At 35.2% G+C, this 17,363-nt stretch overlaps 2 protein-coding genes across 4 annotated transcripts in view; one reads left to right on the top strand and one right to left on the bottom strand.

Moving 5' to 3' along the window:
- Positions 1 to 17,363, top strand: part of LOC122814457 — a 1,903,843-nt gene that overhangs the window by 1,612,294 nt on the left and 274,186 nt on the right.
- Positions 1 to 17,363, bottom strand: part of LOC122813942 (zinc finger protein 383-like) — a 161,672-nt gene that overhangs the window by 130,711 nt on the left and 13,598 nt on the right. For all 3 annotated transcript variants that reach the window (XM_044086488.1, XM_044086487.1, XM_044086489.1), the window contains exon 2: positions 9,609 to 9,923. In XM_044086488.1, coding sequence (XP_043942423.1) covers positions 9,609 to 9,923 — 315 coding nt within the window. The remainder of the gene's footprint in view (positions 1 to 9,608; positions 9,924 to 17,363) is intronic.

The following is a 17,363-nucleotide window of genomic DNA, read 5'->3' as shown; positions in this document are numbered from 1 at the left end:
GCATTGACAAAGTCGAGGAATCTCTGGGCATTCATGTCTTCCACTCTATGGTTGGGTAGTTAAATTCACCCAGGATTAGGGTAGAGGTTGAATCGTGACGGATTCAAGTCCAGATAGGTGGAGTGGGCATCTTGAGTCATGGTTGGGGTTCTGTAGCTAGCTATGATTTGAATATGTGTTTTGTCAATTGTTAACTGCACTTGGAGTGTCTCCTGTGTGTCATACTGTTTGACCAGCCTGGTGGTGTGTATATCTTTGATAAATTTTGAAATTCTACCTCCTTTGGCTTTGTAGCCCTCCATTTGGGGTCTGAAAGTATGGTAGAATGAGTAACCTGGTAAGACTGTTGTGGTCTCCACAGCTTTGAACCAGGTTTTATTGACTGCACAAATGTCAGCATCCTCCAGGGTAAGAAATGCTTGCAGTGAGTGGAGTTTCATGCTAAGGCTCCTAGCATTTAGCAGCATGACCTTTAAATTTAATTTAGAAGACTTTTTCGTGTTGGTAATTTTGGGCTCATGACGTTGCCTAAAATAGGTAGTATGGGGGAGGCAAAAGCCTTTGCCAGAAGCCTGAAGCCCAGGGGAGACAGATGAAAGCCATCTCTGACAAAGCATTGTGGACTGTCAATCATCCTCCCAGGCTGTCAGGTATTTTAGAAATATGAGCAAACTGATGTAACTAAGGAAATTATTTTTTTTTTGAACTACGATACAGAATCAGAATTGCCTAGACATATTAAGGTCTTGCGGGTCTAATTATGATGGCTGCCAAAAAGAAATTACTAGAAAATGGAAATCAAAGTCTAAACCAGCCGTACTAAAAGTAGTGAATATAGTAACAGAGGTAAAAGACCTGGAAGTGGGATCTTTACAAAAGGGTAGGAGCAAATTACATTGATAAAATGGGAATTGTTAGAACAATTTATGCATAATGTTTTGCAGGAGGACTTGGATTTAAAAGAAGGCAGGATTTGAATGAACTATGTAATGCTTGACTGACAACGACTGCATAGATTATAAGTGATGTATAATGTTTGCTACTAAAAATATAGCAATATGTTTGTTTTCATTTATATAAATGTATTATTGCCTATGTCATAAGTGATAAACTGTTTCTTTTAAAAAAACAGAAGAAAGTACCAGAGTGTTCTACAGCAGTACAATAGTACTTGCTGTTTAATTATGCATACTTTCTTTTCCTTACATTTCTGTTTCAATATTAAGCTCATAGGTGCACTTGCTTCAGTAGAACCATCAACTCTGTTATACAATGTACCAATATAAAGTGTACACATTTTATAGATGTGCATGCATATGGTTTTAATTGTTGATCCTGGTGTACTACCCCTATATAGTATGCACCATATGTATGACTCTGTTACACTCTGTACCAGTATAAAGTGTACACATTTATAGATGTGCATGCATATGGTTTTAATTGTTGATCCTGGTGTACTACCCCTATATAGTATGCACCATATGTATGACTCTGTTACACTCTGTACCAATATAAAGTGTACACATTTATAGATGTGCATGCATATAGTTTTAATTGCTGATCTATATAGTATGCACCATATGTATGACTCTGTTACACTCTGTACCAGTATAAAGTGTACACATTTATAGATGTGCATGCATATGGTTTTTAATTGTTGATCCTGATGTACTACCCCTATATAGTATGCACCATATGTATGACTCTCAGTCCCAAAAAAAGACCACAAAGCAAACTGCAAAAGGAACCTCCTAAATCCAATAAACTCTTCCAAGGATGCAGAGAAATTCTTTATTTTTCAACATGAACAAGACGGAACAACACGGAACAAAAGTAATAAAATCCAATAAATCAAGCGCTTTCGCCTGAAGCTATGTCAGGCTTTTTCAAGATGAACCACAAAAAGCTTGGCTTCGTTTAAATACAGCAGTTAATTGTCAATCAACCACAAAACAAAATTGATTTAATTAATGACTCTCAATTAAAGTGCTAAGTGCATAGTTGTTGTAAACCTTCTAAATTTCTAAAATATAGTTGCCACATTGACAACAAATAAATAATTTTCGAATGATTCGTATTTCCAAAACCACCTCTATTGTTAAAATAATATAAATGCTGTAGAATTGGTGAATCTTAAAAATAGTAAATGTTAAAATAAACTTTTGTTAAATAAACTTGTTTTTTTAAATAAACTTGTTTTTTTACAAACATTGTAAACAACAGATGGGTTACTTTACGTACATTCAGTCTTGCACCACTAGCGTAAATCAGTTCTTATCTTGTTATTCCTAATCAACTGACCTACGCTGAAAATATACTACACTACTTAATATAATTTTGCTTAAGTGGTGTAAGACAACCCTCTACCTGTGGTTTCTGGACAATGTATAATTCTTTTAAAATCATTGTGTTTACTATTCAAAACATGGTCCGTCTTAGTAAAACAAAATTGAATACTGTGTGTGTGTGTTATTGACCATCAACCCAGGTGTTAAGATAGCAACAATACATACACTTAAGTGTACGTAAAATCTCTGTCTAAAAGTGATACATGTTTTGACTGTAGTGTACGTAAATATGCATGAAATAGAAACTGGCCAAAAATAAGCAGGTGTGTTTGTATGTGTACGTCTGTGGATAACAATAATGCGACCATTACTGTTGTATACACGTTAAACAAAAGTTCATAAATAAATAAATAAGTATAATATAATTAATAAATATATATCAAACCCAACTTGATTAATTAATTAAAATCTCCATGTTCATACAAAAAAAATGTTCTTGTGAAGTGTATATGATTATAAATAAATAAGCAATATATACATGATATGTACAATATGTACAACAGTGTGAAAAATAAACATGGAATATACTGTGTTAATCCATGTTATCGTAAGTGCATATTGAAAACCTAAGAACCACAAATTTTTATGTATGTAGATATGTACCTTTGTATTACAACCTTTTAAAGTTTTGCTCGTCTTAATTTTAATAGACTCGTGATGCTAATAGCTTCATTTAAACCGGGTGGTCTTGATGCATTCAGTCTTAATTGCCAAGTTAATTCTTTGTATTCAACTGTTGTTTCCCAGTCACCACCCCTGGGGTTCAGAGGGACCTGTTCTATCACCATAAATTTTAAAGTCATCTTGGGGCATATTGTCAGATGTCTGTAAAATGCATTTGAATCTTTCTTTTTCTGTATGTCGTAAAGGTGTTCATAAATCCTTCTAAATAGCGTCCTCTCTGTTTTCCCTATATAAAAGCTTTCACACACCTGACATACCCCTAAATAAACTATTCTCTTTGATGCACAATTGTAGTATACCTCAGATTTCACCTTAAATTTTCTTGATTTAATATAATAAGCATCAGTATTAATAATATATGGGCATTGTTTACAGGAATTGCATTTAAAGGTGCCAGTTGTTGAACCCCTAGTGCCTTCTAATTGTTGTATGTGCCTTTCAAACATATTTTTAAGGTTAGTATTCCTTGCATTAACAAATGTTGGCTGCTTAGGTAACCATTTATTAGTCTCTTCATTTGATCTTAAAATAGGCCAATATTTTAAACTCTGTGTTTTTATTCTAAAAGTGTCATTGTTAAAAGTACAACTAAATGCAGTTTGAAAATTAAATTGGTCACGTTTTTTGTTCAATGAGTTGTTATAAGTGGGCAAAACTTCAGTTGATGTGCCCAATAAAGGGGAATATAAATCAACCCTTTTTTGATAGCACTTCTTGATACATTGTGTCTATCAAGGCTTTGGGATACCCTCATTCTAAAAATAACTTCATCAATGTGTTAACTTCCTTAAAAAACAACTCATCTGTATTACACATTCTAGAAGCCCTGATGAGTTGGCCCTTTAATATACCTTTCTTTTGTGAAAATGGGTGGCCACTACTAAAATGTAAATATGCATTAGAAAAAGTACTTTTCCTGAACACTGATGACTGAAACATATGTAGTTCCAAATTCTTAGCAAGCGATACGTCTAAATAATTCAAACTGCAGTCACTGATATTGGATGTAAATTTTAAAAAATGTGTGGTGTTATTAATGTAGGTTAAAAATGCATGGAGACTTTCTTTGTTGCCTTTCCATAATATGTAAATGTTGTCCAGGTACCTTTGGTAGTGTGTGATGTTTTCTTTCCAGGGTGACGTGAAAATAAATTCACTTTCCCAGTAAAATAAAACAATATTTGCATATGCGGAGGCACATGGTGTGCCCATGGCTACACCTTTTCTTTGCTTAAAAAGTTCTCCGTTAAAATAAATAAAATTATTATGTAAAATAATTTCCATAAAATCTATTAAAAGGTTAATAATTTTTGCACTTAATCCTGAGTATTTAATTAAAATCTCTTTAAACCATTGTAGACCAATATCGTGAGGGATACTGGGAAATAACTCTACCACGTCTATAGTGACCATGAAATCAGTAGTTTCATAAAACTCTTTCTTAATATTCCTAAGAAAATCCCAAGAGTCCTTACAAATGTGTTTAAAAGATGCTACAGTCTTCTTAAGTATGATGTCCACAAATTTACCCAAGGGCTCTGTAATACTTCCGGAACCTGCAACAATCGGTCTGAACTTTAAGGGCTGTAGCCCTTTGTGGACTTTGGGAATACCAAAAATGACTGGAGTGAGAGGTTTGTTAACCATTAAAAAATTAAACAATTTTTCATTAATCACTCCTTGTAACAAATGGTCTTGCAATAAAAATCTTATTTTAGCGTATGCTATGTTAATTTCATTCAAGGAGAGGGTGCTGTATTGTTCAATGTCCTGTAAGATGTTGTGTATATTATCTTCATAATCATTTCTGTACATTAATGCAACCCCACCCCCTTTATCTGGTTTCATAACTCGAACTTGCTCTTTTCTTAATTGTTCTATGAAAGAAAAGCAGTTCAGAGATAAATTCTCTGGTCTCTTATTAGTTTTAGACAAATTTCTAATATATGTCTCAACAAGTTCCTCAAAAATTTTGATAACCGGATGTAGGGGTGGGTTAAAAGTACTTGATCTACTCAATAACTCTTTTGAAAAGGCCTTACCTTTAAAGAATAAATCCATATTCAATTGTCTGGTAAATAATTTTAGTTCTAAAATAGTTTTAGTAACATCTAGGGGTTTGGCTGGAACAAAATGGAACCCTTTCGTAAATAACTCAAAATGTGTGTCCTGAATAGGAATCTCTGTAAAATTAAATATGGAAAAATTGCATTTGGTTGTAACTATGCAGGGTTCAGCTGTGGGTTCTATTAAGTATACTTCATTAAGAATCTTAGGTACATTCATCTCCGTTGTTTCCCCCACGCTTGTTGATTCTTGTACTGGGCCCTGTTCCCTTGTCTGCATTGGGGAAAGTAAAAAACCTGATTCTGATCATTTTTAGGAGTGTTAGTATTGTTGTTATTACTTTGTTTTTGTGCCAAACGTTCACTACGTCTTAAAGTTTCTTCAAAGGGGGCTTCGTTATTCTGATTATGAAAATTCTTAGTACCAACATTATTGTTCACCTGTTTGTTAAACCATCTCCCTTTAGCCAACGATTGGTATGCTACCCCATTCTTGTATTCATTTAAATCCCTCTCTAGCTTCTTAATTTTCCTCTCCATGATTCTACAGCAATGCTGGTCTACTTCAAAAAATACATTGTCATATTCCTTTTTTATTCTAAAGAAATGACAGTCAGAAATGATTAAGTCATTCAACACATTAAGTTCTTGTAACAATCCTTCCGCTTTCTTCTCATAATCGTTGATCATGAGTTGAATCATGTCAAGTCCCGTTTTGTCAAACAAATCCGTAATGTCTTTAAACAGTTGTGATCCTGGTGTAGCATTATTAGGAAATGTGTTTATACAGAGGCCCTTCGGGACCCTCCTGACCCTAATACATTCTTGCAAATATTCTATTTCAAGTTTCGTGGATTTAAAAGCATATAGTTTGTCGTTAAATAATGAAAAATCACTATCAGTTTTGTTCACAACTGGAATATTGTTAACAACAGTACCTGGTTGAAAAGTGAATGGTTTGTTTGTCCATACGCCAAAATTAAATGGTCTCGGGTCATTGTCAGCAGAATTACTTGTGATGTGCTGTTGGGAAGAAAGTCCCCTCTTAGGAATTGTTCCAGTGTGATACCCAGAAACTTCCGAAGCTTGCAGTTCGCCAGTCCTATCTGTTTCAATGTTGTTCGCGCCAAATTCCTGAACTTAGTTTGCAGCAACTCCGCTGCCAGCATTAGAGTTATTCTCTTTCAGCGTGTTAGTTAACTGAGTAAGCAGGCAGATAACCTGCCGAAATTCAGATCTCGTCACTGGTGTGTCATCCGATACATCACGTAAAATTAAAGGTGTACCTGGAAAGTCGGATTGGTTAGTGCCTTCTGCCATGGAAACGCCTAACAAAGTAAATCACGAACTCAGTCCCAAAAAAAGACCACAAAGCAAACTGCAAAAGGAACCTCCTAAATCCAATAAACTCTTCCAAGGATGCAGAGAAATTCTTTATTTTTCAACACGAACAAGACGGAACAACACGGAACAAAAGTAATAAAATCCAATAAATCAAGCGCTTTCGCCTGAAGCTATGTCAGGCTTTTTCAAGATGAACCACAAAAAGCTTGGCTTCGTTTAAATACAACAGTTAATTGTCAATCAACCACAAAACAAAATTGATTTAATTAATGACTCTCAATTAAAGTGCTAAGTGCATAGTTATTGTAAACCTTCTAAATTTCTAAAATATAGTTGCCACATTGACAACAAATAAATAATTTTCGAATGATTCGTATTTCCAAAACCACCTGTATTGTTAAAATAATATAAATGCTGTAGAATTGGTGAATCTTAAAAATAGTACATGTTAAAATAAACTTTTGTTAAATAAACTTGTTTTTTAAATAAACTTGTTTTTTTACAAACGTTGTAAACAACAGATGGGTTACTTTATGTACATTCAGTCTTGCACCACTAGCGTAAATCAGTTCTTATCTTGTTATTCCTAGTAAACTGACCTACGCTGAAAATGTGCTACACTACTTAATATAATTTTGCTTAAGTGGTGTAAGACAACCCTCTACCTGTAGTTTCTGGACAATGTATAATTCTTTTAAAATCATTGTGTTTACTATTCAAAACATGGTCCATCTTAGTAAAACAAAATTGAATACTGTGTGTGTGTGTTATTGACCATCAACCCATGTGTTAAGATAGCAACAATACATACACTTAAGTGTACGTAAAATCTCTATCTAAAAGTGATACATGTTTTGACTGCAGTGTACGTAAATATGCATGAAATAGAAACTGGCCAAAAATAAGCAGGTGTGTTTGTATGTGTACGTCTGTGGATAACAATAACGCGACCATTACTGTTGTATACATGTTAAACAAAAGTTCATAAATAAATAAATAAGTATAATATAATTAATAAATATATATCAAGCCCAACTTGATTAATTAATTAAAATCTCGATGTTCATATAAAAAAAAATGTTCTTGTGAAGTGTATATGATTATAAATAAATAAGCAATATATACATGATATGTACAATATGTACAACAGTGTGAAAAAATAAACATGGAATATACTGTGTTATTCCATGTTATCATAAGTGTATATTGAAAACCTAAGAACCACAAATTTTTATGTATGTAGATATGTACCTTTGTATTACAACCTTTTAAAGTTTTGCTCGTCTTAATTTTAATAGACTCGTGATGCTAATAGCTTCATTTAAACCGGGTGGTCTTGATGCATTCAGTCTTAATTGCCAAGGTAATTCTTTGTATTCAACTGTTGTTTCCCAGTCACCACCCCTGGGGTTCAGAGGGACCTGTTCTATCACCATAAATTTTAAAGTCATCTTGGGGCATATTGTCAGATGTCTGTAAAATGCATTTGAATCTTTCTTTTTCTGTATGTCGTAAAGGTGTTCATAAATCCTTCTACGTAGCGTCCTCTCTGTTTTCCCTATATAAAAGCTTTCACACACCTGACATACCCCTGAATAAACTATTCCTTTTGATGCACAATCGTGTTGAAAAATAAAGAATTTCTCTGCATCCTTGGAAGAGTTTATTGGATTTAGGAGGTTCCTTTTGCAGTTTGCTTATATGTATGACTCTGTTACACTCTGTACCAGTATAAAGTGTACGCATTTTATAGATGTGCATGCATATGATTTTAATTGTTGATCCTGGTGTACTTTCCCTATATAGTATGCACCATATGTATGACTCTGTTACACTCTGTACCAATATAAAGTGTACACATTTATAGATGTGCATGCATATAGTTTTAATTGCTGATCCTGGTGTACTAGCCCTTATGTAGTATGCACCATATGTATGACTCTGTTACACTCTGTACCAACATAAAGTGTACACATTTATAGATGTGCATGCATATAGTTTTAATTGCTGATCCTGGTGTACTACCCCTATATAGTATGCACCATATGTATGACTCTGTTACACTCTGTACCAGTATAAAGTGTACACATTTATAGATGTGCATGCATATGGTTTTAATTGCTAATCCTGGTGTACTACCCCTATACAGTATGCACCATATGTATGACTCACCACAAACAGCAAAATATTTTACCTTACTGCATTTATAACACGTATTAGGATTTTTTTTCTGTTTGCTCATTTTATTTGTTGAATTTTGAGGCACTGTTTCTCAAGATAAATATATAAAGAGGACAGACAGCTGTGAAGCATTTTGGGAACAAAAGCCTGACAAATGGTACATTGGGCATGACTGTGTGATGCACCCTGGCAGAATAAACACTTCTCTTGACAGTATTTATGGGGAGACTGCCTCCCACACTGACATTTTCCCCTCCTGGATGACATAAATCTTAAGTACACAAGAAAAGGTAGAAAAAGAAGGAACCAAAATGGGGGACTTGTATGTAGATAGCTCAGCAGAAACCAGCTTAGCAAAGGGCATTCGGACAGACATTCAACTGTGCCATTTGGACTGGAGGCAAAGAAGTTCTGAGTATAGAGCATACTTATGTCACCTTTATGCCGTACACCTGCACAGAGAGCACATGCCTGACATTCGACATTAGGAGGATGTAAAGACTTTGGTATACTGGCAGGACATTTGGGTTATCTTTGCCAGGAGATCCCATAAGTACTGCAAAACGATAAAGGACATTTTCCCAGTCAACAACCAAAAAATAAATAGATAAATGTTTCCGTGAGGTATGATCTGCCTAACTGGTATGAAACATTTAGTACATCTTAAATTTCACTTTTAATATTTAGTAAATCTTTGATGAGTAATCTGCAATATACAAAGAAAAACAAACTGTGTGTCACTGCTAGCATAATTTACTTTCAATCATATGTCTGCATAAATCAGAGAGCTGCATTTATATGTACAAAGTTTTTGACATGACCATACACAGAATTTAAATGCAAATAAAATTAATTTAAAATTAAGCATAGATCTTTAAATAATTTAGAATGCTGACAGATCAGTAATTACCCTAAATGTTTCTACACATCAGCTGCAAAGCACAAATTCTACTTTCTAATAAAACAAAAATAAAAGCATACTTACTTTTTCAACTTCTGAGTTATGAGGTACTGTTTCCTGAAAGGCCATGACATCATTTTTAATGCATAAATTGTTTTCTTCCTTTTCATCTGGAGTCTCTACGACTAATTTCTTGTGCTCTATGTTGGCATCAACCACTGTAATGTTGGTGGATATAACATCACGTTTGATGCAGTCAAGGTTTTTTTCTACTTCATTCAGAGTTTTTTCTTCTTCCGTCTTAAGTTGCTGAATGAGTTTCTGCTCCTTTTCATGGAGAAACTGATGCAGTTTTGCAAACTCTTGATTAATGTATTGTTGCAAACTATAAGCATCTTCCTAAGAAACAAGAAATAAAAAATAAGATAAATGTTTATTTATTTTATATTTGTTAACCGGGAAAGTCCAACTTGGAACTTAGCCAATTTTCAGTGGAGGCCCGGGGAGAAATGCTCCAGATAAATGGTTGCACATTACATATATTTATATATTTTTTGTACTTTTGCATTTACCTTAGAGGATATAATAAGAGGAGGCCATCCCACTAGTACAGAGGTAGGGCAAGGGCATTTGTCTGCATCACTAAAGACCTGACATCAAGACTGAGCCCAGACCAGTTACCAGCAAACATTCAGCCATATCCATTTCACATCTCCTGTCACTGACGTAAGAAAAGTGGAAACAAGAAAGGGGGGCCCTAAGGCAGAGCCATGTGGAACACCACTAGTAATATTACTTAATGTGGAAGACGTACAAGCAACCCTTGGTGTCGGTGTCTCACCTGAGAGACACTGAGCTATACCATAGGCAATATAGGGTTTAATGTACAGATGGATGAGCTTTTTGATTACAGCTGAATCAGTGACTGTATGAAAGACTTTAACCAGGTCCAGAATTGAAGAATGGCCAATTTCCTTGAACCAGGTTGGAGAGAAAGGCTCTATATTTAACTAAGTCAAAATGATTTGGATTGAGGGACTGAAGATTTCCTCTGTTTTTATGTTCAATTATGATATGCTTATCCATGATTTTACAGATGACACTAGTGCGACTTATGGTTCCATACTTACCTTACATCAAAGGACTCAGCCTTATTTAATGATACCCCTATTTCAGGTCCCCAAACATCTGATACAATCCCAGTGGTCAGGCTAAGGCTGGACAGCCTCACAAAGGATTGAGCAAAGCTATATTTGGCACTTCTAGTTGGCAGCCGGATATACTGCCTGAAAGAATGGAATCAGTATTCTTAGTTTTAGACAATACAGATAAGATCTAGTTAAGAGAGAATCTGGGAGGAGGTATAGTTTGGTGGGTAGAGGTGGGGGGATCAAGTGATGTGATTATGTGGGGTAAAACTGGAAATTAATTTGTCAGCTAGGGTTTTAGCAATGGCCTCAAGCTCAGAATACATGGTACCATTAAATGCTAACTACAAGCAATATTGAGTTACATCTGAGTTTTCTGATAAAGTTCAGGATTTATGTTTTTTTTGGTGGCTTATGAAACAGTAAAAAAGGTAATCTTAAACTTTCTGATGGAGCACCTGAAATTTTTGCTAATCCGTTTTAGCTCCTGGAATACTTCCTATAGAAGGCAAGTAGTTTTTTGTCACTGTACAATTTCTTTATGCAAAAATTCCACCTCAATGTTTTTTTCCTGCATTTCCTTTCATATTTGTAGTAAAAACTACTAGGACAACTAAGGTAAGCTAGAGCCTTTATTGTGTGTCACCTTAAATCTCCTATAACGGAGGCCCATGATATACATGCAAATGACCCCTTAAGGACATCAAGTGCTTCAACTACATAGCTTCTGAATGTCCATGACTTTTTTCTTTTTTAAGTCTTTACGGTTATATTCAGACCAATAAAGCCAGACCCCACTACCTGAGGATATGCCTGTTTCAACCTTTTTATAGACTTCATCAGCACAGCATAAGTGGTCTATCTTGCTGGGGTTGTTCATGACCAGCCCCAGCAAGATAGACAACTTATGCTGTGCTGATGAAGTCTATAAAAAGGGGGAGGTCTTTACATTCCACATTCCATTGGGGGGGGTACTGTTTTTTATTATGCCCTTCTTTCTTTACCAGCCCACTCTCCTGTGCTCACTGACCTCATCAGAGGGCTACTCCCCTCAATGGACTTTACCTTTGCTTACTGAGCATCATGAATGAACACCCTTCCTCCCAGTCAGTGTCTTAAGATGCCCAAGAAGTTAATCGAACCCAGGTCACCTGAGCCATTGCTAGGGCTTCATTGCTCTATGCCATGGTGCTGGTTCTCACCTTTAAAGCACAGGCAGAAGTGATTTATTTATTAACAGTTGATGTTTCAGGAAAGTCTGACTGGGTAGGTACCCATTTTCAGAGAAGGCCAGGGAGAAAAGCTCCTAAGTATTATAAAACCATTTTAATAATAATAATTTTACAATCTTCAAAAATAATACAAAAAACATCTGCAGTTTAAATAATAGATCAAATTAGACATAACGTGAAAACAGTTAAGAACAGATGCAACTTGTATGACAGTGATTTAATATTTAGAGAAATGTTAACTAGTTTAGAGAAATTAACAATAAATGAGTATAACACAAACAGGAATGACAATATGAAGTAGGAGAAAAACAAGTTATGGCATATTTAGATAGAGAGTAAGGGGGGGAACTTTACTGAAGCACGGAAATGAGTGAAGGGGGGTAAGGAGGTTTAAGGTATGAACAGGTACTTGTTCATATTTATTGATATAGCAGATGAATGGACATGCTTTTTCACAAAATCAGCAGAAAAACAATTTGTACATTCTTTCTCACAGACGCTTCCCTATCAGCAGAAAAACAGCTCTAAAAAGTAAATATTACATGCTTTCTCACAAGCATCAGCAGAAGTGCTTCCTCACAGACGCTTCCTTACAGAATCCAAAAAAGACACCAAGAGGAAAAACAGGATCTAAAATGCACAAGAAGAACAGTATATAAAAACTAAAACCAACCTGTGTTAGGGTATGTAAAAACTCAGGTTCTGAGGTAAATGGAGAATGAAAGGTTATCATCCATATTTGTGCTCAGAAACAAACCTTAAACATTAAAGCTGTAGCTGTAACCGTATAGTACATGCCACCTGTTATAGAAATAAGTTATTTATTAGTAACTGCACTAGAGTTAATATAGTACTGTGCTGCAAAGTATATTTTCTCATCAGCATGCAGCCTGCAAGGTTCTGTGTCTTAAACAGACTAAGTGCAGCTATGTAGAACCCTGTGTTATAACCAGACGTAGATTTCAGCAGTAAACAGCCAACAAGACTTTGTGTCTTAATCAGACTTTGGTTCCAGCAGCAGTAGCATAATTCATTTCTCAGTGTTATTTTGGATAAACTGTCAGAATTAGACAATTTGGGACTAGAAACTATATCTCAGCATGCATATGTTGGGCACCACACAGGTATTACATGAAAACTATGCAAGCTAAATGTTAATCCCTATGTGCTAGATTCCAAAAGTGCTGCTGTCAGCATAAATGACTTACTACAGTGAAGGCCTATCTATAAACAGGCTTACACAGGGGCCAGGATTCTAAAAGACCTTTTCTCAGTGTAAGTGATTTTACTCTGGTGTAATACACTGTAGTAAGTAAGTCTTTTGAGATCTGTCCCTATGTAACTCTCATCTTGGGGGAATTCAATGATTGCTCCCAGTTTGCAATCATCTGTGCACTTGGTTAGCCAGAGGCCTTTGACATCGGCTCTGACACCCAAGAAGTAGATGGCAAAGAGGAGTGGGCCAAGCACAGCTCCACAAGGGTGACTAGCTTCTTTGTGGAGATGTCCTCAGTCATTCTAACCTCCTGGGTCCAACCAGTGAGCCAGTTAGGTATTCAGTGTGTTATAAAAGTGTGTATACCTAGTTCTGTAAGTTTGTTGACAATGCCTGAGTAGAGTATTGTATCAAATGCCTTAGCCAGATCTAGGTAGACAGTATGCACAGTTTTCAAGAATCCACTCACTATGGTAACTAGTAACCAGAATAATGGAATCTAGTGGGCACTTTACAGATCAGATCAGATGCAGTTCACGTTGTGCTTTCATAGGAGCTCAAATGTAGTAAGTTCTATTTGTAACTGTAATCAAATAAAAGATTTCAACTTCTACAATGCAAAAAACTTTATCTCAGCAGAGAGTACTGAATGGCAACATCACCAGCACCACCAAAAACATCAGAGATAGATAAAAAAAAAAAAACTTTAACAAGTACAAACGACTAAGTACTTTCTAAACATAAGCATCAGGGACTTCATCAGAGGTGTATTGACCAGCTCCTTCCTGCTATTTAAATAATTGCCTACCAATCAACATTCATCTAGGACATTAGTGAGTTAATCACAAATAGAGAAAAAAAGAAGACTGATACAATAAAAAACTGAATAAAAAACAATAAAAATCTGAATAAAAAACAAATTAGTGAACTAGTCTCCCAGACTACCGGTCTGATGAAGTTTAATTCTTTATTAAACGAAAGCGCTTACCAGTTATTTTACCAGTGTTTTTATTGCTTAATAAAAGGATATTATTGTATCCCTGCTTCTTTTGGTCATTCTGGGAATACTGTTGGACTGTGTCTGGGAGACTAGTTTACTACTTCAGTTTTTGTGTTTGTTTTCACAATAAAAAAACTGTTAAAAACAAGGCTTATACAGTATGTTGCTATACCAACTGTTTTTTCTACAAAATAGTATCAAAACAGATTTTATATATATATATATATATATATATATATATATATATATATATAGGCGGCCATGGTGGTGGAGCGGTTAGCGTTGTCGCCTCACAGCAAGAGGTTCTCCGGTTCATTTCTCGGCTGGGGTGCCTTTTGTGCGGAGTCTGCATGTCCTCCCTGTGGTTGCGTGGGTTTCCTCTGGGTGCTCCGGTTTCCTCCCACATCCCAAAGACATGCAGTAGGTGGATTGGACACACTAAATTGGCCCTAGGTGTGGGTGTGTGTGTGTGTGTGTGTGTGTGTGTGTGTGTGTGTGTGTGTGTGCCTTCTGTGGAAGGTTGGGTGCCGGGCTGGCAACTCGACACTGTAAAACTCCACTGCCAATCATGAGAGGACAGATGATCTGCTGTGGCGACCCCTAACCGGGAAACGCCGAAAGAAGAAAAAGAATATATATATACATATATATATATATATATATATATATATATATATATATGTGTGTGTGTGTGTGTGTGTGTGTAAATGCATATATTAATCCATTCAAAATACTGATTTAAATTCAAAATACAAATTAAATATATTGCAATGTAAAATAACAATGATAAATTATTATCATACTCTTTATGAATCTATTGGAACTGATATTTAATACACCTGCAATAGATGCAGTGTAATTGAGACCTGGAGGTTGCCACACATTATGCCTCAATTGCCAAATCAATTCCTTAAGTTCTAATATATTTTTAGATCATCTCCCCTTGAGGAGCCTAATATTCTGTCAATTACAAAAATCTAGATTTCTTAAAATTCTTGCAAGTGTCAGAGTGCTTATAAATGTGGTGTTGGACTGATATTTTTTAACATCATACAGGTGTTCCATCATATGACCTCTCAGCCTACGGTTGTTTTTTTCCCATGTAGAATGCTGTACATGAGCTACACATGGCTATGTAAACTGCACAGGTGGTATCATAATTACATTTACGTGGACATACCAGGCTATGACAGAACCCCTCAACTAACAGACAGGGAACTTTGTAAATAAATCTGCAGTATTTACATCTACCACATGTACTCATACAGTGGACATGATTTATTGACAATCCCCTGGTCTGGCACTCATATTTTTTATACTGAAACCCTTACTAAAGACCACAACCAGCTGTCCACCTAAGGTTTTTTTTTATTTCTCTGGGAAAAGTCCATAAGTTTTTAACTGCCTCAATATATTTTAATGATGTCATTGTTAAAGGGCACAACAAAGGGTGAGACCTTACTCCCAAGTTCATCTTTGTCAATAAGAAATCCACTTCTTTGTAAAACATTAATTTTGTTTAAGATCTATTAATAAGGGTGCAAATCTACCCTTTAAAATACCTTCTTTGACAGAGTGTAATAAATCATGGGGGTATCCTCTATCTGTTAGCATACACCACAAGTTGTGCAATTCTTTTTCAAGAGTTTATTCCACTGTGATCATTCTTGACAGTTGGACCATCTGGCCTTCAACGATCCTTCTTTTTTGGTGAAAGGGGTGACAACTCTCAAAAGGTAAATACAAATTTGAAAATGTATTTTTTCTATAACTAGTCAAAGTAAACCTTTTCAGATTGTTGTCCTTCCCAATCATAATATCTAAAAATCAATTTTCTCATAATCACACTAATAAGTAAACTTCAAAAACTGAGTAGTTGTCTGCAAGTAAGAAATAAAAGATGTTAATTCATTTTCAGTACTCTTCCATAGAATTAAAATATTGTCCAAGAATCTGAAATAGGCATGAATTAAAGGATGGAAACCAGAACAAAAAACTTAGCATTTTTCCTAGTCTGCCAAGACTCCATAGGCATATATGGGAGCACTTGTTGCTTCCAAAGGCACCCCTGACACATGCTGAAAATATTCTCCTTCAAAAAAGAAGATGAAATTGTTGTAGAGTACTACATCAAGTAGTGTATCAATAACTAAGAGATCAGCAGCTAAAATGGAGTCTTGACATATCAAAAATTCTTTAAACAAGTAACGCCCTTCATTATGAGGGATGACCATAAATAAATTAATCACATCAATAGTAACAAACAAAAGATATTCATCAAAACTAATCTTTTTGGGGTTTTATGGTAAATGCCAGAAGTGCTGTAATGTGCAAGGTGTAAACTTTCTAAACATTTTTTAAAAACCTATCTATATATTTTATACGTGATTCACTTCTACACCCATTGCTGCTATTATGGGTCTAAAGGAGGGTCCAGCTGTTTTTATGTATTGTTGGAATACCAAAATTTGCTGGAGGGAGGGTCAATGGTTTAGTCACCACTAAGTACTCAAAATGTATGTTGTCAATTGATCCTTGAAACAATAAACCATTCAAAATGAAATCAACTATGCTGATTTCATTCTTTGACACTCTTGTAGGCAAGTTCATCTGATAATAATTCAACCATTTTAAAACAGTAGCCACTACTGTTCATAATCACTATCCCCTGCCTTTGTCAGGTTTCATGACTCAAAACTTCTATCCTTCCTTAAATAATTTAAAACTGCCTTTCATCCACTGATAAGTTGTCAATGAATTCCCCCCATAGTTGTAAAGTTGTTTAAACTTATTGCCACATAGCCCCTCAAATGTGGCTACAAGTGAATTAGAAGAAGGCAAAAGCACACTCCTCCTTTTAACATTTAGGTCACATATATTGAAAACCTTTCCTTAAAAATCTCATATTCAAATTTCTAATGTATAGTTTCAACTGAATTAATAATTTGTCAATGACCACACTAAAGTTTGGTACAAAATGAAAACCTTTTTGAAATAAAGACACACCACTCTCAGGAAGGGATGTGTTCAACAAATGAAAAACATTAAACCCAGCATGCCTTAACAGAGAAATAAAGGGAAAAAAATTGGTGAACAGTTGATTGTGGTCTTTAGTAAGGATTTCAATATAAAGAATTTGATTAAGGGACAGACTAGGTGACTGTCAATAAATCATGTCCACCATATGACAATATCTGGTAGATGTAAATTTTGCAGATTTATTCACAAAGGTTCAGATCTGTG

This window comes from Protopterus annectens, chromosome 10.part0 (genome assembly GCF_019279795.1).
Source record: "Protopterus annectens isolate FY-2018-M chromosome 10.part0, PAN1.0, whole genome shotgun sequence".
Lineage (NCBI taxonomy): Eukaryota > Metazoa > Chordata > Ceratodontiformes > Protopteridae > Protopterus > Protopterus annectens.
The sequence above is the reverse complement of the archived record's forward strand: the minus strand, read 5'-3'. Positions and strand labels throughout refer to the sequence as shown.